The following is a 25,218-nucleotide window of genomic DNA, read 5'->3' on the forward strand; positions in this document are numbered from 1 at the left end:
AGTTGCTTAGTCCATGAGGGTGGAGGCCTCAGGAATGGGATTAGTGCCTGCATAAAAGAGGTTCCAGAGAGATCCCTCACCCATCCACCATGTAAGACACATGGAGGGGGTGCTAGTTATGAGCCAGGAATGATGCTGGCACCTCAGTCTTGTACTTCCAGTCTCCAGAACTGTGAGAAATAAATTACTGTCATCTAGACACTACCCAGTCTATGACATTTTGTTATAGCTGCCTAAGGGACTAAGACACATATTAAGTTTTAAGAAAGTAAAGTTTTAAGAGGAAAATATTAGTTGCTGTGCACATTCTTATGTGAACTGTATGAAGAGATACTTAATGATTGTGGTATTGCAACTTTATTTACTCAAACTAATCTTAAGGTCATTTAAGATGAAGTGAGTTTGCTCTATAAATAAGCTATTCATAATTCTGTGCATCAAATATACTAATTATGGAATCTGCTAAATAAAAATGACTCACCCAAAAACTGAAAAAAAAAAAACATGGTATACTTTATTCAATTCTGCCTCTTTAAAAGTAATGCTGAATCTTCTTCAAGTTTATAAGAAATGAAGTAAGTTGGACTAGATAAAATATGCACAGAAGTTTTAAAATATCACTTTAAACATACCTGACCAATAACTTGTATTTTTTAATAAGTTCTCCAATAAATATCATGAGTAATTGACTATTTCTTGTCTCCTTTGTACAGCAAGTCCATAACTATTGTACTGATATGATTTTATATGCCATTCCATAAGGCTAATTTTCTAGGGTTGTGGACTGAATGAAAGAAAGTAAAGGGATTAGCCAAAAACATATACATATAACACATGGACACATAACAGTTTGGTGACCGCTACTAGTAGAGAGAAAGGGGTAAGGGAGGCAGGTGGAGGTGGGCAAAGGGTGTTGGGAGTAGGGATGGAAAGACTTTTCTTGGGGTGATGGACACATGAATCAGTGTATAGATGACGTTTTGTTGGGTTGTACACTCAAAACATGTGGTTTAGAGAACGAATGTCACCCCAACAAATTCAAAAAAAAAAGTAAAAATAAAATAAATAAATTTTTCTACTGGAATAGTGTCATAATTGGTATGGCCTTCATGATCAATAATTTAGAATAAAAAAACAAAGCTCTGTCAAAAAATGCTTCACAAAAGTATCTGCACATTTGTATAATAAATCAAAATGTCAAAAAATGTACATAAGCACACCACACACAAAGATTGCACTAAAAGCATGTATCATAACCTAGTCAGCAATTTTACCTTTAATTCACCCATATTTTTTGTGTACCAGACACTATATTAAATGCTATAAGAAATGTTAATACCTCCAAAATTTCATCCATTTAAAAGATAAATGTCTAACAGGCAAAATGAGACACATTCAAATAACTAAGTGGTGATTGCCATATATGTGATATAACTGAGAAATATATTAATAGGAAAAGTATCATTAGTAACTAGAAAAATCAATAAAGGCATTATGGATGAGGACTATTAGTCTAAAATTAATATACTGGTTATCAACAAATGTAATTTCATGTTGAATGAGTGATACTTTGATTCTCCTTCTTAAAGTATAAAAGGATTGAAGAGAATGATTTGTGTGGCTCCATTTCCTTAAAAATATTAAAGATCTCTTTTTCTCATTAGATGTCCCTGTAGCAAGCAATGATATTTGTTTTAATTCCATTGACAATGAGTTAAATCAAAAGCTAAAATTATTATTTTAACCCTCAACCATTAATATTTTACATATTTAAAATTCTCACCTAGGATTTCAGAATTAAGAGGAGAAATTTCTTCAAACAGATTTTCTAATCATCTTTACTTTGAAACTATTCTTTGAAACTTAATGTTATACTTTCTTGTCATTCAGAGTCCCTGTTCATTCAAAGCAAGGCCTCAATGGTAGAAATTAGCAAAGGACACAAAAATTTACATATATATTCAGCAGCATCTATTGAGCATGTGAGATAGACTCCATATAAATTAGAGATACAGTAGTTCTTGTTTAATCGTTTTAATATTTGATATCAAAGGTCACAATCCAAATCAAGGCCCCCCCCCCATTTAGGATGGTCAAAATGGTTAAATCTGTTGTATTGACAAGATCACATTAATGTCTCCCAATGTGGAACTTTAAATACCTGAAGGGCTGTCTCTTTTATCTTTGCATCTTCAGAGTAGGTTCTCAATAAATTTTTATTGAAAGAAACTATGAATGTATTGATAAATGGATAAATGAATAAAAGATAAATTAATAAAGTAGGACATAGTAGGGCACAGAAGAAAAGTGAATGCATAGCAAAGTGCTCGGCTATTTAACATAGGGCTTAATTAGTCTTACATTATTTAACTATTATTAGTAATATCTAAGTTCTAGATTTGACATACCAAATGATTAAAATATGACATGAGATGCTAATGATCTACAAGTAACAACTTTTTGCTTAAATATAAATCTGGTCTGTTCTTCTATTGCAGAAGTCCTACAGCTTATGTTTTCACTGTGCAATTCACAGTTTCTACACAAAGGCAGCAGGATGCCAAACTGCGAATGAAAAAAATTACGCTGTGTCAGAGTAAAACTAGCCATAAATGAATGCTGTCAGAGTCACTCAGCACAAATAGTTCAGGGCAACTTTGTGGATGCATTTGCTGAGTCATTTAAAGATAACACAACTTTCCAAATCAGCGTTTTAATGTAATAAAAAATAAAAACTTCCAAATAGAGTAGGGTTCCCAGAAATTGAATTGAGCCGTTTTTAGATCTACATCTTAAGGCTTTTAAGTCAGGAAGAAAGCACATGCCAAAAAATAAAATGTGTGGTTATGAATGAATCCTTCAGTGTCAAAGATGTCTCCTACTTCCTCAATCACAGTGACCAGAGCAGCCTGACATAAAGTCAGGACCCTTTATATGACAAAAGGGAGGGAGAGACAAGCAGGAAATCTCAGTTTATTGAAAGAACTGAGAAACAATAAATTATTTGAGAATATGACAGTCATCAGTGCTGACCAAGCATACCTGGGTCTACCCCTTCCAGAAACAAGAAAAAGACTGCTTCCTGGTGCCTTTTGTGGCTAGTTTGGGCCACATGATTAGATCAATGAGCTGTGAGAGCAATGAAGTGAGTCTCATGGGTTGGAGCACTTATTACTGGGATGAGGACTTCCAGAGAGCTCTTTAGCCCTGGTGAAAGGCAAAGTTTGCAATAGTAGCTGCTTCAACAGCCCTGATACAGAATGAGATCTTGAACAGAACTCCCAGGACCTTCTACAATGACTGAGAAAAACATATTATTAAGTCACTGAGATTTGGGAGCTATTTGCTATCACATAGTTTATTTTATCTTTACTCACACATTCAGGCACTTTCCTTTCTGTAATGACAGATCCTCAGTATTGATCGTAACACATAATCTGTCCTCCCATTAATAATTCTTATAAAGTAGGGTGATACTGTAAATATTTGGAGGTAGACTTCAACTGTGTAAAGCTGTGGGAGAAACATGACAAATCCTTACATTTATTCAATGATATACCACAGTCTGGAAAGGAAGTTCCCAGGAAGAAAGAGCCTATTTCTGGGGAAAAAATTGTTGTGTTGTTTTTGTTTTTGTTTTTGTTTGTTTTTTTTTAATATTTGGACCCGCCTAAGAAAAGTGTCAAGAAAGTTATTCATTATAGAAAAATTAAGAAAAGTCTTTAAAGCAGTTTGAGCACATATAGTAAATGTGAATACTTGTACAATTGTTTCAGATATATTTTGGTTTCTTATAATAAGTTTAAGCAAAGTCTAATTTCTTCTGAGCCTGCTTCCTGGTGCCTTTTGTGGCTAGTTTGGGCCACATGATTAGATTAATGAGCTGTGAGAGCAATGAAGTGAGTCTCATGGGTTGGAGCACTTATTACTGAGATGAGGACTTCCAGAGAGCTCTTTAGCCCTGGTGAAAGGCAAAGTTTGCAATAGTAGCTGCTTCAACAGCCCTGATACAGAATGAGATCTTGAACAGAACTCCTACCATTTCGCTTTCAGACTAACATATCCACAATTGTGGTCTATATAATGTATTAGGGCATATTTTTGGTCATTGGGGAACCCTTAGCATAGTGGTCAGCAAACTGCGGCTCTGTTGACTAATGAGTTTGCTGACCACTGCCTTAGCATCTTAATAAATAGAGCCATATCCTATTGGTAGAATTAAATCTCCATGAACTATACTAGTACAAAGTACTCCAGTTCTTTCTCAGTATCTTCTTTTGTGACTAAGTTCCTTTTTGAATGAGCTATCTCTCAGTAAATACACTAATACCATTCATCAACATATCAAGAAATACTACCAAATGTTAAGTCCAGAATAAGTACTAAATGGTATTCCTTTTTTGTATTCCTTATGGAGGGTCTCAGTCTACACTTAGAGCAAGCACAGTCTGTCTTAAATGTGTTAACTTCATTACACATAAATAATGCAGAAAAAAATAAAAAACTAATTTACATCTATTATATCCCCCAAAAACAAGCATAATTTAAAGTTAGAAAACTAGGGTCCAAATCTAAATCCTATCTCTGCCACTTACCATCTGTGTTTTGGGGCAAGTGCTTATCTTCTTGGTGCCTTATTTTCCTATTTTGCACACTGTGATCAATAACAGTATCCCTTGGTTCATAGTTTTGTAAGGACTTAATGTTATAATACATGTGAAGCATTACCTATAGTCCCTTGGTTAAAATTAGCCTTAATAATGCATGTTACTCTTATTATTGCTCTAAAAGAAAAAAATAGCTGAACTATGGGTGTATCTTAAGTATGTATATATATTCACTTAAAATATCTTGGAAAAGAAATATAGAAAATGTGGTTTACTTTTCACACAAAAAGCTATAATTTTCTAAATATATAAGTCACTTGTTTCACATATAGCTAAAATTACCTAAGGAACTCTAGCATTTCTTCCTCACTCAGATTGCCATGAGATAAAGAATATATTTTATGCATTTTAAATTAACTATCAAACAGTTAATTAAAGGATGAGATAGTATTTGCAAATCCAAAGGAAAATGGTAATGTCATAGAGATTTTTAATAGGTTTCATGTGAAAATTCAAGTGTTTCATTATTTATTTCAACAAGTTTTACCTGTCAATCCAGTGAAAATGTACAATAATTTAACCAAGTTTCTGTCCCAACCTTAATACTTTATAGCAGCGATTTTCAACTGGTATGTCATAAGAATTTTTAAAACCTGCAATACCTGACTATTTAATCAGGTGTACTGACCTCCTTTCCCTTAGATTGTCAAGTAAACAGATGATAACATCCAACACAACAATAGCTGCCCAGGGTGGACTGATCAAAATTATACCTATTTTTGTCATATTAGGAAAATATAAGATATATTTTCAGTGTACGCAGAATTTTAGTAATCAAATCATGTGTGTCATGAGATGAGAAACTGAAAATCTGCTGCTTTATAACCTTTCCTTCCCCATGGCAATGGTGTAGTCCTGCCATCTACTGGAAGATCTACATTACTACAGGGACACATTTTGAAAATTCATAAAAAGCCTTAAATAAAGGACAAAATTATATTTTTGTGCTTTGATATTTTAAATTTTAAATCTTGAAAGTGCATCTCAAAGGAAAAGTTATTTTGTGATATTACAAGGAAAATTATTTAAATGTAGTATAAAAATGAGATATAAAGAATACATAAGAGGCACAACTTTGGGCAAGTGTAATAAATAGTGTACAATTATTAAAATAAATATGATCTATAATGGAATAATGGAAATTCTGTGAAGGAATAATGGAAATTATTATGTTTCATAATAATTCATTAGCCACAACCTATAATTTTACATCAATTGGAAATCTTTCTTAACATGTTCTTAAATTTAGACAAAAAAACATCAATTGCCAAAATAGTAAGTTTCAAAGCACTAAAGAACAAAAAAGAAAGATGAAATATAATATAATAGGTTTCTATATATACACATGTAAATACACACAATCATGTTTTAGTATAATAAAAACAAGAAATCATTTGTTGGTTTGTAATTCTGATTTTCTCAAGATTAAAATCTGAACAAGCCTGACCTGATGGCTAGAACTTCTAACTTCATGTATGGTGGTCTTGCTATCACTCAGTGGTACCTCAGTAACCTAAGCCTTCTTCACAAAATGATGGTCTGAACCACATAAGCTAACAATTTCATTTAAAGAAGTTATCTAGCATATACAGAGATGTCAAAATTATATAGTTTTATGTATTTTTCACATATATGCATGAATAAATAGGTAGGTAGATCATTTGAAAGAAAAACTGCTAAATATTAGGGATCAGAGATGCTACTGAAAAATTAACAAATCTGTGAGAAAGTAAATAAAGTGAACTCCAAAAGGCAAGCCCACCCCAATGTTTGTGAGACCTGAGGCCTCCTGACCCCTTGGGCTGCAGTCCACTGGTCACCTCTTCCCACCCTGACTCTGTCTCACATTACAAAGAAGCTGCATTCACATGCCTCTAAGACACCCTGTCCACAAGTGCAAGCCCTGATGCAGCCCCCTACACACCCACCTCCACCCTCATCAGCAGGCACCCACAGTTTGGACCAGGAATTTGGAACCTCTAATACTTAGAATGAGCAAAAGTTGTGGATTTTGCCTTGACCCTCAGGCACCTTACTTTGTGTGGAAGGGCAACTGTAAAAGGACAGGCCGAGTAGGGTTCATTAAAGGGTCTAAGGGTGGTACTGACATAAGGGTAGTTTACAAAATGACACATTCTATGCTAGCTAGAGGGTGATGACACGGTGTATAATGATGGCGTCAGAGGGTATCCTCAGGATCAGCATTTTCCTTAGCTGTGCATTCCAGGGTTTTGTTCTAGAATGGAGAACATGGAACTTTCCATGGAAGCAAAGAAGACAGGAATTAAGGGCAGCCCTCTCTGTATACTCCTATCTGTCATGAGGGTCTTAAGTGTAAGCCTAGCACCTCTGACTTGTGACATCAAACTATGGAGATCAATTTTCTCTTCAAATGTAAGGAGCCTAGTCTTCAATTTGTTTGCATTTAGCATGCAAGAACTTGCCAGATACAGAGGGAATTATTTCATCATGTGCAGGCACATGTATTTACTTACCATGCTGTTCATTTTTGACGACGACGAACCTGCTCTTTGCTTTCTTAGACTATTAACTTCTTCTACATTTCCATCTTTTGGTTTCAAAATCATTCTGCTACTCCCTGCAGTTCCTTCTGATGAAGACCGCAGTCGTCTCTCTATAAATCTTCCTTCGCGATATGGACTGAGGCTGCTGGCAAGAACTATTACAAAAAACAACAAATAAATAAAAATGAATATAAATGTTTAAATGTAGTTTTCATAAATGTTCCATTGAAAGTATATGGGAAACAGTATCATTTAAAAATTCTCTCTCACAGAAAACTTTTAAAATTAATAGTGATAGTTTAGTTTGCTTAATCATGTAATTACCTTGAAGCCTAAAACTTTTGGAATCAGCCCGGCCGGTGTAGCTCAGTGGTTGAGTGTCGACCTGTGAACCAGGAGGTCATGGTAATACTCCTGATCAGGGCACATTCCTGGGTTGTGGGCTCAATCCCCAGTGTGGGGCATGCTGGAGGTAGCCAATTACTGATTCTCATCATTGATTTTTCTATCCCTCTCCTCCTCTCTCTTCCTCTCTCTGAAATCAATTATATCTGTGTGTGTGTGTGTAAAACCAACAGTTGTTTCTTTGGAAAATAGACAAGAAAACAAGGTTGACAAACCTTTAACCAGGTTCATCAAGAAAAATGAGAGAGAACCCAAATAAATAAAATCAGGAATTTAAAAAAGAGAATTAACAAGTGCCACCATAGCAATACAAAAGTTTGTAAGAAAATATTACCAACAACTATATGCCAACAAATTGGACAACTGAGGCGAGATGGATAAATTCCTAAAAACATACAATCTACCAAAATTGAATCAGCAAATATCAGAAAACCTGAGCAGACTGATTATAACAAATCAAATTGAAGCAGTAGTCAGAAAACTCCCACCAAATGAAAGTCCTACACCAGAGAGCTTCACAGGTGAATTTTACCAAACATTAAAAAAAAGAACTAATTTATCCTTCTCAAACTATTACAAAAAATTCAAGAGGAGAGTGGACTTCCAAGCTCATTTTACTAGTCCAAATTATTTGGATAATTTGGATTATCCAAATCCAAAATTAGATAAAGATACTACAAAGAAAGAATACATAGGCCAATATCCCTGATGAATATTGATGCTAAATACCTCAACAAAATATTAGCAAATCAGATTCAGCTATAGATTACAAAGATCATACACCATGTCAAGTAGGTTTTATTCCAGGAGTGCAAAGATGGTACAATATTCACAAATTATTAAACATGATATATCACATAAACAAAATGAAGGATAATAATCACATGATCATATTAACAAGCATTTGATAAAATCCAGCACCCATTTATGACAAAAACTCTCAGCAAAGTAGGAATAGAGGAAACATACCTCAATGTAATAAAGGGCATATATGACAAACCCATAACCAACATTATACTCAATGGACAAAAAATAAATGCGTTTCCTTTAAGATCAGGAACAAGACAGGGATGTTTGCTTTCACCACTCTTATTCATCAAAGTACTAGAAGTTCTAGCCACAGCAATCAAACAGGAAGAAATAAAAGGCATCCAAACTGCAAAGGAGGAAGTACAACTGTCATTATTTGCAGATTACATGATACTGTATATAGAAAACCCTAAAGACTCCACCAAAAACCTACTGGAACTGATAAATGAATTTGGCAATGCAGCAGTATACAAAATTAATGCCCAAAAATCTATGGTATTTTTATAAAACAACAATGAATAATCAGAAAAATAAATTAAGAAAACAATATTATTTACAATTGCAACAACGACAAAAAATAAGGTCCCTAGGAATAAATTTAACCAAGGAGGTAAGAGACCTGTGGTCAGAAAAAGAAGAAATTAAGGAAGATACAAATAATTGAAAGAATATACTGTGTCCATGGATAGGAAGAAATAACATCATTAAAATGTCCATACTACCCAAAGCAATCTATAGATTCAATGCAATTCCTATTAAAATACCAATGGCATATCTCACAGTTTTAGAACAAATATTCCAAAAATTTATATGAAACCACAAAAGACTCCAAAGAGCCTCAGCAATCTTGGAAAGAACAAAGTTTGAGGTGTCTTGCTACCTCTGATATTAAGTTATACTACAAAGCCATGTTAATCAAAACAGCATGGTACTGGCATAAAAACGGGCATATAGATCAATGGAACATAATAGAGAGCCCAGAAATAAACCTATGCCTTTATGGTCAATTAATATTTGAAAAAGAAGACAACAATATATAGTGGGATAAAGACAGTGTATTCAATAAATGTTGTTAGGAATATTGGACAAAATATTGCAAAAATATGAAGCTAGACCACCTCCTCACACCATAACAAAAATAAATTCAAAATGGATTAAAAACTTAATTTGAGTTGTGAAACCATAAATATCCTAGAAGATATAGACAGTAAAATCTTGAACATTTCTTATAGCAATATTTTTTCTGATATATTTCCTCGTGTAAGGGAAACAAAATTTAAAAAATATTAAAATGGGACTACATCAAACTAAAAAGCTTTTGCAAAGAAAATGAAACCATTAATAAAATGAAAAGGCAACCCACTGAATGGGTGAATATATTTGCCAAAGATATATCTGATAAGGGATTATTTTTCAAAATTTATAAAGAACTTATATAACTCAATGCCAAGAAAATAAAGAACCCATTTTAAAAATGGGCAAAGAACCTGAATAGACACTTCACCAAAGAGGACATACAGATGGCCAGTAAATGTATAAAAAGATTCAAATATCATTAATCATAAGAAAAATTAAAACTATAATGAGATATCCCCTCACAACTGTCAGGATGGCTATCATCAATAAATCAACAAACAACAAGTGTTGTGGAGGATGTGGAGAAAAGGGAACCCTCCTGCACTGTTGGTAGGAGTACAGATTGGTGCAGCCTCTGTGAAAAACAGTATGGAGTTGCCTCAAAAAATAAAAAATGAAACTGTGTTATGACTCATCTATCCCATTTCTAAAAATACATCCTAAGAAACCCAAAACACTAATATGAAAGAATATATGCATCTCTATTTATTGCAGCATTATTTACAAGAGCCAAGATCTGGAAGCAGTCCAAGTGTCCATCAGTAGATGAGTGAATAAAAAAGCTGTGGTACATTTACTCAATGGAATACTACTTGGCCATAAAAAAGAAGGAAATCTTACCTTTTGTGACAGCATGGATGGACCTGGAGAGTATTTTGCTAAGTGAAATAAGCCAGTCAGAGAAAGACAAGTATCACATGATCTCACTTATATGTGGAATCTAATGAACAAAATAAACACAATAGAAACAGATTCATAGATACAGAGAACAGACTGACAGCTGTCAGGGGGAAGGGGTTTGGTGATTGCCAGAAGGAAAGGGGGTGTAGGGAGGTAGAAGAGAGCAAAGAGAGGACAAACGCGGTAGTGGTTAAGAAACTTTGGGTGGTGAGTGCACGATTCAGTATACAGATGGTGTCTTATTAATTTGTACACTTGAAACCCATATGGTTTTATTAACCAATGTTATCCAGTAAACTCACTTAAAAATGAAATAATTTCTATAATTTTTAAATGTAGCTATAGCTAAAAGTGTGAAAGTAAAATGCCAGAATGTCAATATGTTATGATTCTGACAGACTAGAAGCAATTTATTTCCTTTGCACTTCACAATGTTCTTTTAATTTTTAAAATGTTCTTTAGAGGAAAATATTGAGGATAACTTATGCACAGTTTCACTTGGTCAGAGAATTTTATTTCATATTATAATTACAAACATCAAACATGCAGAATGAACAAAATGAATAGAAACAAAACAAAAAAGTAGACAGATACATAAAAATGATCTTATATCAAATATAAAAAAAACCACTAAGCTATATAATTGTATCATTGAACAATTAATTCATGGATTTAAAAGTTTAAAATTGGTATAATCATGGAGGGACTAGTTAGATACATCATATAATCTTATGATTCCTTACATTATAATATATAATTTGACTTATAAATTTTATTTTATATTTTAGTATTATTATTCTTAATGTTTTGGAAAGATCCAGGGTCATATTTGTATTATAGGCTGGCCATTAAAAACCTGAGCTTTGGATTGAGATAGTTGTAATTTGGCTATGCTGCTTACCAGCTATATGGTCTCTTGGTTTCAGTTTTCACGTTTGTTAACTGGGGAATATATTAGTGCCTACCTCATGGGGTTTGTATCCCAAACAATTACATACAACTTTGTAACTTTGGACACATTACTTAAGCTACCTGTGCTTCAACTTTTTTGCCTGTACAGTGTGCTATAACAAGAGGAGTGATTTCAATGATTTGAGGATTAAATGAATTAATGTATCAAAAGAGTACAGAACAGTAAGTGGGACAGAAAAATCTTTCTATGTTGGGAGAACTGGTAGTAGTAGTAGTAGTAGTAGTCGTAGTCGTAGTAGTAATAGCAGAATATATTCATTATATTAATTAAGAAATACCAGTACTCCACCATAAACTCTAAAAAAAGACAACCCTTGCTTTAGATAAAGCCACATGGAAAATAAAATTTGTTTCCTTCCACTTTCCCCTGAGGGTCAGATTCTGGATAACACAACTAAGAAAGATGAGTAATATTGCTGAATTACATTTTTAGCAAAATGTAAGCTTGAGGTCAAATAGTGAACAAATTTCAAATTATAAACAGGAAAGAATATTAGAGTAAAAAATAAGTAAAATGTGGTTTCAATTAATGAGATGGAGTAAGAAAACTGAATAATAATAAAAATTGTAATTTATACGAAGAAAATCAGTATACCTTTGGCAGGATTTGCATCATATCCATATGTTTTGTTAAAAATATGACGATCACCAGAAGAAGGTATTATCCTTGAATCTGATATAGGATGAATCCCTTTAACACGTTCAGCTATTGCTTTATGTTGCTCATAAAATCCAAGTTTCCTTGGGGAGCTTGTCGCCAACATTGTATTACCATTTTGTAATACCATATGCTCTTCTCCTTGAGTATCTGCTGATAGGTGATTCTCTAAGTCACTCCCATTTGTAACAGGGAGTTCAGAGATTTGCAATAACACTTCCTTCTGATTAGCAGCAGAGGTTTCTGGTAAGGAATTAGATTCAGTGCTACATCGACCTTCTAACCTATATTTCCCAGGAGACATAATTGCACAGGGAACAGTTCCTATACGGTCTATTGTTACCATTGTAACAGCAGCAGGATTGGGGGAGATCTGAGAGGTAGAATCATTGTGGCCAAAGTTGTCACAGTGGGATGCCATGCTTCCACTTTTAGAAAATACATCTGCTTCAGAAACAGAATCTTCAGTCAAGGCTAAAAACTCTGAAGGTGTCTGAGCTGTGGTAAGATCAGCAGAAAGCAATGGAGATTGTAAAGAGCTTCCTGCCCGTTCTGTTATATCCACAGAGCAAGATGGAGAAGCTCTTACTGATACAGGTTCTCTCTCTTGGAATTGTGTAATTTCCAATGAGAATTCAGACGGCTGTTCCAATGAGATGGACTGGCTCTGTGGAACTGGCTTAGAAAATTTATAGTGAGAGGAAAAGGATTTAGTAAGCAGCTTCTTTGTTGACTGCTTAACAGAACGGCGAGTTGGTTCTTCTGTGAATCCAGAATCATCCCCCTCACTTTTGCCAGAACTCAGGCAATTTATAAAGACATTCTTATTAGTTGAGTGCTCCTTTTCCCTTTCAAAATCCTCCGTCAAAGATCTTGTTATCTTCTTACTTCGTGAACTACTAAAACCAACAGAATGTCTTCCCCTGGTTTTAACATGTTCTTCCAAAGTCAGTTTTTGCATACTGCTGTGACCAGCTTGAGCACCATTTGAAATACTAAGGTTCTGGTTGGTAGGTTCTTGCTTAGGGTCACTCCCCTTCTTATGGTGGAAGCTAATGGAAGGAGTGCGGAATATGCTCCTGCGTTTACCTGTACTACCTGAGCTTGAGTTCGTGCTGGAAGGAGAGGAACTGTGGACACCAACTGTATTACTGGAGGAGGGTGAAGAAGGAAGAGAATCATGTCTTCTGCTAATACTTCTTCTGAATATTGGCAACCGGGAGACCAGGGTAGATCGTCTTGATCCAGAGTCCCCCATTGGGACCCCAAAGCTTGTACTGTGATATCCAACTTAGCAGCCTGGGAAATTAAGACAAAAAGAACAAGTCAATAGAATTCAATTATAAATAAGACATTTTAAAATAAATAATTGTTCTTCAAGACACAGAATATAATTATGTTTATATTAAAACAATAAATACTAAAATTCTGATACTTAAGGATTTTATTAAAAATTTGTAAGTGGCAACATTATAGAATATTTTTATAGCAACTTTAGTATCCTGCAAAAATTTCACAATTACCCGGAATATTTAAAGTCTATTCAAAAGAGTATTGGGTTGGGAGAGACAGATGGTTATTCAAGAGCCAGCCTTACTATATACTCTGGTTCTATAATTTGGTAAGTCATTGAACCTTAACTTTTTATGTCTATTTGTTTAGATGTAGTAGGCATGTGGCAGCCATGATCATTGCCCTCTGGGTAAAATGTCCCACCACTGCCTCTGTTAGCCAGCACCAGATAGACCATGGGATTCAACAAGTTATTCACCTGAACTTAATAGAATCACAGACCAACCTAAGGTATGAGCTGGTATTAGAGGCTCCACTCAAAGGATAAACAATAAGGATGCATTCTTCCTCTTGGAGTTTGATTTCGGACATTTAGAGATACTAAGGTCATTGGCAGAGGCAACTAAATCACAAAAGAATATAGTGTAGAGTTATAAGCAAGATAAAGTTATGAAGAAACCACAACTATGAGTTGAAGACAAGACCTGATTGAAAGCTAATTCAACAGGTAAGAATACAGACTTACGGGAGAAGCATGGGAAATTCTGAATCATATTAATATCAAAGTACTGATGATGGAGAAGAAGAAGGAAGAGGAGAGTGCAGCAGATGTTGCTCAACTCTGATGCACTGAGTACTTTTACACAGTCTATCTCTTTTAATGCTTCTGAATGGAGAAGTAGATAATACTACTATGGGCATTTTATAGCAGAAAGATAACTTGCCTAATGTCACTCAGTTAGTAAGTGGTAAAGCAGGAATAAGAAGCTAAGCCTTATCTAACCACAGGATCAGCTCATAATCAGCACGGCATGTACTGCTTTCACTAGAGTGAAGAGGCAAGGCCCAGACATGCTCCCATTTCAGGGATTCCTGGTTGTATGGTCACTAATATTGCTATTCTGATGACTGCTATTTCTCACTAGGTTTCATAATGTGTCATAACATGGTTCCTGTTTTGTTTTGCTTTGTCTCTAAATTTCACTTAATACCTTAACTATAATGCACACACTCCCTCTGTCAACTCAATTAAGGCTCTATTTCATTTTGTTGCTTTTTGCAACCAAAACAAAACAATAACAAATACACATAAAATGACAAGCCCTTCATTTTATCATCTTTACTGATATGAGACTGAGAAAATAAAATGTTTTCATGTCCTTAAAAAAGTATGTGAAAATAATGGAAAATATTTTCTCTTTCAGATATGCATTCATATATATTTAATATTTTGTTTCAAATAAAAATGTAACAGTTTTGCATTATTTGATTTTATGGATGATTTTTAATTGTACTCACTGAATTTGAATTTAAACTGTGTTTGAACCACTCATAATATATTTAAGTATTATTATAAGGCTTTGGGTGAAGAAAGCTTAAAATATAAACACAGATATTAGCTCTTGAAATCTTTCACAAATCAAAAATATCTCATTTTCTTCCCAGCTTACATTTTTCAAAATGGATACAAAATATAATACATTTTTTATAAATTCACTCTTAATAATGCTTTAATTATCATTATTCCCGGCTGTGACTTATCATTTATATGCAAGATTAATTTCCATCAAATGCCCAGTGAAGATGTTGCTCTCATTAGAGCATTATCACCATAATGATTTGCAGCTGGTGGTGAACCTATGGCCTTCAATGCATTAATGTCAAGATATTTATCATTTGTATTAATATAGTATAAGAACTTATGTATATTGAAATATTTCTTGGCCTTTTTTTTTTTTAAATATATTTTATTGATATTTTACAGAGAGGAAGGGAGAGGGACAGAGAGTTAGAAACATCGATGAGAGAAACATCGATCAGCTGCCTCCTGCACAACCCCCACCGGGGATTTGCCTGCAACCAAGGCACATGCCCTTGACCAGAATCGAACCCGGGACCCTTCAGTCCGCAGGCCGACGCTCTATCCACTGAGCCAAACCGGTTTCGGCATTTCTTGGCCTTTTAAAAATTATTTCTTGCAATTGTATCATCATTTAAAAACAAAAGAGTGACTCAGTTCCGTATTTCTTTAATAAGTATTCAAAAAATTTAACTAATAAAAATTCAGAAAAAATATTATAATAATACTACTCTTCCTAAGTACTTAATGACCAGGTTTCCATTGGGTACAAATAAAACACTTAGGCTACTAATATATTTTTCATAATTCCTTTAAGTAAAACATCAGAGAGATACTAACAGATATTTACACACTGAATGGATGATATGGAGTAAACATAAAATCTATTAGAGATAAAAATTCTTTAGATGTTACATTGTCTACTAATAGTCTTTTAAATTAAGTTATTTATTTCCTACTGAGAGCTTTCCAGATCAAATATCTTTAGTTTGGAATTATCAACATTTTTTAGAGAGACTCATTAAGGTCTGGATGCTATCTATACCTCCAGATTCATTACCCCACTCCCCCCACTTTATTCTCTAATTACACTGATTATACTTTCCATTTTCTGTCCACTTTCACCCTCTGGGCATTTGCAGATGTGGGTGCACCTGCTTGGCATGTCCTTCCTAGAACCTGATGTAGCAATATTCCTATTTCTATGACATCATTCATTCCAGGATGCCATCACTGACCCCCCTTCCCACCCTTCCATTTCAGATATAATACTCCTTTATAAATTCTAAATTATTACTTTATATTGTAAGAATCTGTTTATTTATCTGACTTTATTATTTTACCATAAGTTTGTTAAGTAGCAAAGGCCATCACTGCTTTGCTTTGAGACCCCAATGCCTAGTACAATACACAATGAATACCTATAGAATAAGTGTATTTTGGAACTTGAACACATCAGTATTTCAAATATAAATAAACATTTGCTGTCTCACCACCATAAATAAGTGCTATAATTTGCAGTTACTTATGCTGAATTATGACTTTTAGAGATTCATGTTAATTGAAAGTTTTTCAAACTGCATTATTATTTAATAATCTAAAAGCTGCCAATGTATAAAAATACAATGCTAAACATGTTTAATAAAAGAATATATCATCACATCAACTTCAACTATTAATGAAAAATCAACATAACATTACATGTTAATTTTATTTTTATTCTAATTTTATTATCATTAAAAATTACCTTTAATTTTTAGCAAACTTTGTATATATTTTCATATTTTTAAAATAAATTTCCAAATCAGATAAAAGACATATTTTTCTCAATTCTCCTCTAATATTTCTTGGTTCAGAAGTCTTAGCCACTTCAAACATAACAGGTCCTAAAAATATACAATTGGACTAGTCCATCCCATTGTCCAGGGGCCTTTACAACCATAAATATATTCTTCAGAAAAGCAAATTCTTTATATAAAAAGAGTGTCCTCTAATTTTACCTTTTAAGCTGTATAAATAAGCAAAAAATACTGACTTGTAGGCAATATCACTACACAGATGCATATTAACCCTATTAGAAGTGCTGTGAAACTCAGTGTGATCTCAACTGAAGAAATAGTTTCTTTTGTTCTTTAGTATCAGGATTTAACAAAAAACACCCAGAAAGTACTTTATTCAGTGATCTCTTAACAAATGCTATCATTACCCATAACAGAATACAACATCATATGGTGATCTATTCTGAATAAAATGAGAAGGAAATTTCTTGTTTGGTATGGTTGAGGAAGATATGAATTATAATTTAAGGGATTATATGAACTGCTAATATGTTACCTATTTAAAATTAGAGTACAAATAAAATACATTAAAGAAGTTAGAAATACTGAAAAAATAGAAAGAAAAAAGGCTTCCATGATTCCAAAGGCATTATCCAAAGGCATAAAACAACCTTGCATTGTTTCATAGAAATCATCTTGGAAACTGATTATCATACATACAAACAGGTATGTCTTTCTGTGCAAGTAAAAGAAGCAAAACAAAACCCCCCTTCACCCGTTCCTTTCCCAATATTTTTCAAACATTTCCTTAGAATTTTGACAACTCTCATATTTTTCTACTATGATCCCAAGGTGATAAAGGGTCACCTGATGTCCATTTGGTTTGTTTCTCTCACCAAACTGATAGTATTTTATGAAAAAAAGCAAAACTAAATAAGACATACACATGCAATTAACAAAAATAAATAAATATACACACATGCAATTAGCAAAAATATAATCTACACTTATAAAAGAGAAAGATGCAAATTGACCATACCTCTGCAATGCCCTCCAGCCCATCAGGAGTGAGTATGCAAATTAACCCAAGATGGCAGGTTAATTTGCATACACAGGTGCCAAGCAGCCAGGGGTGGGGTGGCGCCAAGCGGCCTGGGTCCTGGGGATGGGCGCCAAGCCTGCAGCCTCCCAGGACCATTGCTGGCCCCGGGAGGCGAGAGCAGCCATGCCAAGCCACGCCCACAGGCTCCTGGGACCATCACCGGCCCCGGGAGGCGAGGGCGGCCACGCAGCTTGACAGCAGACAGCAGGGCCTGCTTGGCCATAGCCGCAGTGACCCGAGAGCAGGCAAGCGGGCCTGCAGGCAGCACCCAGCAGGGCCTGCTTGCCCATTGCTGTGGTGTGGAGCAGGCAGGCCCCGCAGAGAGCAGAGAACCATGGGGAGCGGGCCTAAGCCGTCAGCAGGACATTCCCTGAGGGCTCCCAGATTGGAGAGGGTGCAGGACGGGCTGACGGACACCCCCCACCCCGTGCATGAATTTCATGCACTGGGCCTCTAGTAATAATATAAAGTTTCAAATCCAAGTTCTGCCACATACTAGTAACATGAACTAGAACATAGGTAACAATTATTTTATAGCAATTTCTTGTAAGGATGAGAAGGCACAACATACAAACCTAACACTCTGCCTGGTATAGAGTATATTTTCAATTTCTTCCTTTTTGAGGAAATGCATTAAAAAAAAGTGTCACAGTGGTGCAGCACATACACAGAGTAATTATGATAATGAGCTACTTTTCAAATCTGTCCCAAACCTTCAAATTTAAAAAATCATTAAAACTATTGGGGGGGGGGATATATAAATTAAGATCAGTATTCTATCCCCTTATGATTAACCTGCCCAAAGTATATACTTTTATTGGACTTCAAAAACAGTGATCAATATTTGTGAGAAATGTTACATGAAATGAATCCTGTTCCAGTTCTATTCTTTCTTAGATAAGATTTCAGAAAATAACCCAGTAAAGTCTAAATGATCATGCTGAAAAGAAAACCTATGATACATGATAAAATGGAAGAAAGAAAACTCACATAAACCAAACACTCTCTACATAACAATTTTTCAACATTAAGAAAATGATAGAAAAAAAGAAAAGAAAATGATGGCAGAAAAAAAATCATATGTAAATATACCAAAGGGCAATGATCAATTTTTATTAAAATTAAATTGGATAAAAGCTTGAAGAAATTTCCAGTACTATCTTATTTACTTATGTCATTTAGCCACAGATGAGGCTCACACCTGTTAGGTGGTTAGTGTTTAGCTGGAAAGCCTTCCAGATTCTTTCTGTTACAAAAGTAATGCAATTTCACTTCAACATTCTTATACTTTACTAGAGGCCCAGTGCATGAAATTTGGCCTGCACCCTCTCACAATCCAGGACCTTTCAGGGGATGTCTGACTGCTGGTTTAGGCCCAATTCTGCTGTGGATCAGGCCTAAATCAGCAGTCAGACATCCCTTGCACAATCTGGGACTGCTGGTTCCTAACCACTTGCCTGCTTACCTGATTGCTCCTAACCACTCATCTGCCTGCCTGATCACCCCTAACTGCCTCTGCCTGCCTGCCTCATTGCCCCTGCCCACTCACCTGTCTGCCTGACTGCCACTAAAAGCTGGAGCAGGGCCAGCCAGGAGGAGAGGCTGTGGTCATCCTGATCTCTGGTCTTTTTGGTTGTTCTGCTGCTGGGCTTTTATTATATAGGATGGTATAATATATCCTTATATTTCCAAAATGTTTTATTGTTTTATCTTAAATAAATTGGGAACTAATGAAAGCATTTTTAACAGATAAATCGCTTGCATAGCATGAGGAAGGGCCACTTCAGCCAGGAGGGTCAGTGAAGACCATCTGAGACACATTAAAAAGATGACTGATCGTGATCAAGTGGGTGACTGGTTACAGAGAAGAGAATGAGATTGTCAGCCTAAGGTAAAAAGAGTGAGAAATCATAGAATTGACTGGATATGTTTAATTAATAATTTATTATATTTGCATATAATTTAGTCACATTGAGTATACCATTATTTTTAAATAAACAAGAAAATAACCCTAATAAACAACTTATTACATCAGAAATGTCTACTTTTATGTGACTACTAAAAATGATTTGACCCTAAAGGTGATATATAAGCAGAGATAGATTTCCCCTGATCAGATCTGTATAAATTAATCTCCTAAGTAAAAAGGAAGAGATGCCAAATTAGCATGATAATGGGAACTGTTACCATAGGAAAGGAGAATACATTTCAAAGAGATTATTCTAGCAGAATTTAGGGAAGCAGATGAGTTCCTTGTCTGAATTAATGGAAGGAAACGGGCCATGATACATATTTAACAAGACATATCATATTGAGACCCATCCAGATATGATCTTAGTACTTTAGTGACCATAAGAGACAACAGAGACTGGATTTTAGCCAGAGATTAGACAGAAATTAGTAGTGAAAATACTATGAGGTGAAAATACTATGAATATTCAGACTGTGTTTCAGACCCTGAACATGATTCCCAAAAGATGATTTTTATAACTTTGTTAAGCATTGTCAATACAACAAATACACCACTTTCAAGATGGTAGCACATATCTAAAAGCATATGTGTTTGTTAATAAAAAATTATATTATTTTTATATACATACCTTACATGGGGTAATTTAATTTGTTATTTTAAATAATATTTTGGGGAAAAATTTTCTAGGTTAGGTTTTTTTCTAGGACATAAGAAAGAAATCTAAACACAATATCTATATGTGACCAGGCTTAGGTAAATAATGAGACATTTATACTTTAGGAATATTATATATTCTGGTATTTTTATACAAATGAATGCATAATTGTTAAGAATGTGGATTCTGCTGAAAGAATATCTAGATTTGAACACTTAAGAGTTGGGTGGCTTAAAAAGTTACTTAAATTCTGATCCTGAGAATAATAGTTGCACTGTCTTAAAGAGATTTTATGAGGAACACATAAGTAACTGCAAAAAAAGGACTTAGAACAGGGTCTAGCTCTAGCACATGATAAATGCTTAACAACTATGATTTATTTATGAGGAACAATTTACAATTCTTACTGTTTCACAGCATATCTACTTTAATTTAGCTGATAACTTCACCAACCTCTCTCAGCTGGAATTTCTAATTTTGTATATGGGTAGACTAATACTATAATTTCCTGAGTCAATCATGAACAGTACAGAATTGTTATTAGAGCAGTATATATATATATATACACACACATACATACACACATACATATATATATATATATATATATATATATATATATATATATATATTAGTATATATAAATGAGGCTTGGACATCTATCTATCCATCTATATATCTATCTATTATCTATCATCTAATCTATATCGCTGAATAAATAGTGATGTAGCCAATATCACAAATATTTCTTAAATTGTCTCTTATAAATAATCTCATTTAACCATGGCTTGTTTTGACTCAAAACATTATTGACCATGTTGATATCCTTCATGACTATAAGTTCAGTTCAATTTTTTATTAAATAGATATTGAGTTTAATTATTCAGTCTTTGTTTTTAATTTTCAATCAGATAATCCAGACTTCAGGAAGCAAATAAGTGAAAATACTATGAATATTCAAAGACTGTGTTTCAGACCCTGAACATGATTCTCAAAAGATGATTTTTATCACTTTGTTGAGCAATGTCAATACAACAAATACACCACTTTCAAGATGGTAGCACATATCTAAAAGCATATATGTTTGTTAATAAAAAATTATATTATTTTTATATACATACCTTACATGGGGTAATTTAGTTTGTTATTTTAAATAATATTTTGGGGGAAAATTTTCTAGGTTAGGTTTTCTAGAAGCAGAGCCCGAGCAAAGGATTCCTGTTGAAGCAATTCAGGAGAATGTGAGGAAAGAAGGCATGATAGGATGGGGGAAAAGCTAACCAAAGACGTGGTTCCAAATGGAGACCAGCTTCAGACTGATACCATGGAACTGGAGCACTAATTGAGATCTTGAGAGAGTGGCAGGTCCTTGTATCCCCAGCCAGTCAACCATCTGTAGACTTCTCTAAGAAATGGGGAAAAGTATTTGAAACATAATAAACAGGCAAATAATTGATAACTGGAATGCATAAAGAATTTTTATAAATCAATAAGAGAATGATAACCCAAAAGGAAAAATCAATGAGTAAAGAATATGAACAAGTGCCGGAAACAGATCATTGTCCACTAATAGAGAGATGTGGAAAGGGAATCCGGAAGGCTGGTCAGCCTTAATTGCTCTGAAAGGTCGGAGCTAATTGCTCACTGTTTAGTTGAAACATTGTTAGCTGAAGCAGCCTCCACCTCTGTTTCTCCTATGTAAATTTCTGTTATTGGAATTTCCTGCCTAAAGGTTATGGGCATATCCCATAGTCTCAATAAAAGGGATAGCAAGGCCAGAGCAGGGGGTAGTCCTCCCACTAGAGGTGGGCTCCCGCCTGGCCCCCAATATTTCCAAATTAATACTTTTCTAGTCTTTTTTCATTTGTGTGCGGCCTTCTCCAGAACCCGAACCCTGAACCGGAACCCTGAACCACGCGGGACGTGAAAGGGGTTCCCACAAACAAGCAATGTGTAAATGCATAGAGAAAGAAATAGAAGGATGTACTTTGAAGTATGAACAGTGGTTATCCTTGAAGAGGGCCATTGTATTAGGGATTGTCATCAGGAGGGACAACAGTGCTATATGTAATATAAACTCTTAACAATGAAAATAAATTCATGAATTACTTTAATAATTAAAACTTTTAAAATTTTAAATTAAGGTACTATAAAAATATGTGCCCTCTCAAAAAATACATAATGTTAAAGGATATAGGCATATAATTGTGTTAAAAGTAATTTGAAGGGTACACAAAAATTTAAAATAGTTGCTGCCTCTGGAAGAAAGAGAATAAGCACCTGGAAAAATGCTATTTCTAAAAATAATTTGACCAACTATGAAAAATACAAATATCAATTCTGAGTGTTTTAATAAAATATTCATTTTTTATATTTTAATGTAGTATGTTTAAATGAGTAAAACTTAGGAAAGTGCTAAGAATCCTTACAATAATATAAAGACTATTTTTCATGAACCTACATTTTTAATATTGAAATTCATGTTTATGTGACTGTCTGTCCAAATAGAATCTGTTTAGGAATTGAGATATATAGCTGTAATGCTAATAAGTTTCACTATTAAAAGCTATTTCCTCCTTTAAAAAATCTTTCAGTATTTCTTTACTACATAATTCACCTCTACATATTGTCAGTGATAAGTCAGACACAAATTTTTTAAGTCAAATTTTTCACATTTTTTAAATGTTTTAGAATTTCCATAGTACAAACACTAAACCACCATAGATTACTTTATACAGTTGGATAGTAAATTTGAGCTATATAATGTTTTGGAAGCATGTAGCTCTATGACTTCTTGTCATTAATAATAAATTGATGCCATTTTACCATTCTTTTCAAGGCTACTAAACTAAACAGACAGGTTGGTTTTATATTTGCTTGATCCAAATGCATCTTTCTTTGAGACATTTATAATACTTTATTTGTTTACTAAATGTTAAAATGCCTTACAATTAAATAACGATAAATTTAAAAAAGAAAAGAAAAATAGAGGACCAACTTAATAACAAATACCCTGCAGTTGCGTTTACCTATCAGCAGAGGGTGGAGGAGATCTTCCTCAAAGTCAAATTTTATTTTATTTTTTTAACTTTCAGAGCCAATTTAAGATTTATTGGGCATTTAATAATATAAAATATCACAGATCCTTTATGTATTGAAAAATAAAAGTCTTCAAATACATTTGAAAGTTAAATCTTTCGTTTATTAAAACAATTAGTATCTTAGAAAAATAAATTGCCTTTAGAATTGAAGGAAGACTAATTCTTTACTTGAAAGTTTTAAACAATAATTAGAAAACTAAAAATAAAAGATTTTTGGTATTTAACTTAAAAATATATAGAAAGAGCTGATATTTTAAAGGTAATTAAGATTCATATATATCAATTCAAATTTATTATTATTTTTTCAATAGTTTCTACTCATTGGTTTTGGAAACAACAATAGAACATACAAAATGCTTGTAAGAAATATACTAGTATCAGTGGAAAATGTGTATAAAGATGGTAGCATATCTTCTTACTATTATATGTTGTAAATATCTGTCACTTAATTTTTAAGTTTTATTTACAACACTAGAGGCCCAGTGCACGGATTGGGTCCCTTGACCTGGCTGGTGATCAGGGCCCATCAGGGCTGGCCAGCTGGGGGGAGGAACCATGGGAGGTTGGCTGTGGGAGCGCACTGACCACCAGGGGGCAGCTCCTGTGTTGAGCGTCTGCCTCCTGGTGGTCAGTGCATTGTCATAGTGACCGGTCATAACAATCACTTAGACTCTTATATATATAGATTGCTTAGAATAGCTCATGGTCACAGACACAAATATAAATAAGAAATGAAGAACGTTATCATATGTCAATATAAAATGATAATAAAACTAAAGGAAAATAAATTTTAAATAAAAGTTAGAATACATATTAGCAGATTACATTTAAAGGTGGCTACACTCAATATTTATAACTATGTATATGTCTGTATCTGTGTCTATGTCATCAGAAATATGAACAACTGACAAAACAAATCAACATTGGTAGTAATATAAAATCCAACATTTTTAATGTATGCTCCAGTTCAATTATAAACTTGATCAATATAAGTATAAACTTAAATCAATATAATGGAAAGTAAGCATTGGTCTGGTGAGAGGAAAAAAAAATTAGTATTTCCGAAAATCATTCCTGCTTTGCTTCTGTGATAAATACCATTGTAGTTGTATCCTTTATAATGTTAATGGAAGCATGTTAAAGAATATGCTAGGAGAAAAAAGATGGCGGCATAGGTAAACACCTAACTGCTGCCTCGCACAACAATATTAAAACTACAACTAAAAGACAAAACGGACACCATCCAGAACCACAGGAAAGCTGGCTGAGTGGAAATTCTACAAATAGAAGAAAAGAGAAAAGCACGTTGAGATTCAGAGGAGCTGCAAAAGGCTGAGGTATGGAGAATCGCACACGGAGAGGACAGGCGGCTGTGTGCACAGGTGGCTGAGTGAGCAGCTGGCTTTCTAAAGCGGGAGGGAGACGGAAGCACCCAACTATGCTGAACTCCAGTTCCGGGCAAGTTTCTGGGAACCCCAACTCATTTGGGGAGAAACTGGACTGTCTGGCAGCAGGCCAAACTCGAGGACGGCTTTCTCTCAGAGGTGCTTGCAGCGATTACCAAGGGACACTGAGACCCAGGGGCCTCATAGGGCAGGGCTGACGAGAAACCAAGACTGTCTGCTCCACCCTGAAACTCCGCCCCATCCAAGCTGAGCACAGAG

General features: G+C 34.4%; 1 protein-coding gene across 2 annotated transcripts in view; it reads right to left on the minus strand.

The window, feature by feature from the left end:
* The window catches only part of CCSER1 (coiled-coil serine rich protein 1), a 1,252,026-nt gene that overhangs the window by 1,090,232 nt on the left and 136,576 nt on the right, over positions 1-25,218 (minus strand). For both annotated transcript variants that reach the window (XM_080677357.1, XM_080677358.1), the window contains exons 2-3: positions 12,012-13,373; positions 7,163-7,347 (exon numbers count right to left, since the gene is read on the minus strand). In XM_080677357.1, the coding sequence (XP_080533483.1) occupies positions 7,163-7,347; positions 12,012-13,332 (1,506 nt within the window). In that variant the 5' untranslated portion in view covers positions 13,333-13,373. The remainder of the gene's footprint in view (positions 1-7,162; positions 7,348-12,011; positions 13,374-25,218) is intronic.

The sequence above is a fragment of the Plecotus auritus genome (assembly GCF_963455305.1).
Source record: "Plecotus auritus genome assembly, chromosome: 1".
NCBI lineage: Eukaryota > Metazoa > Chordata > Mammalia > Chiroptera > Vespertilionidae > Plecotus > Plecotus auritus.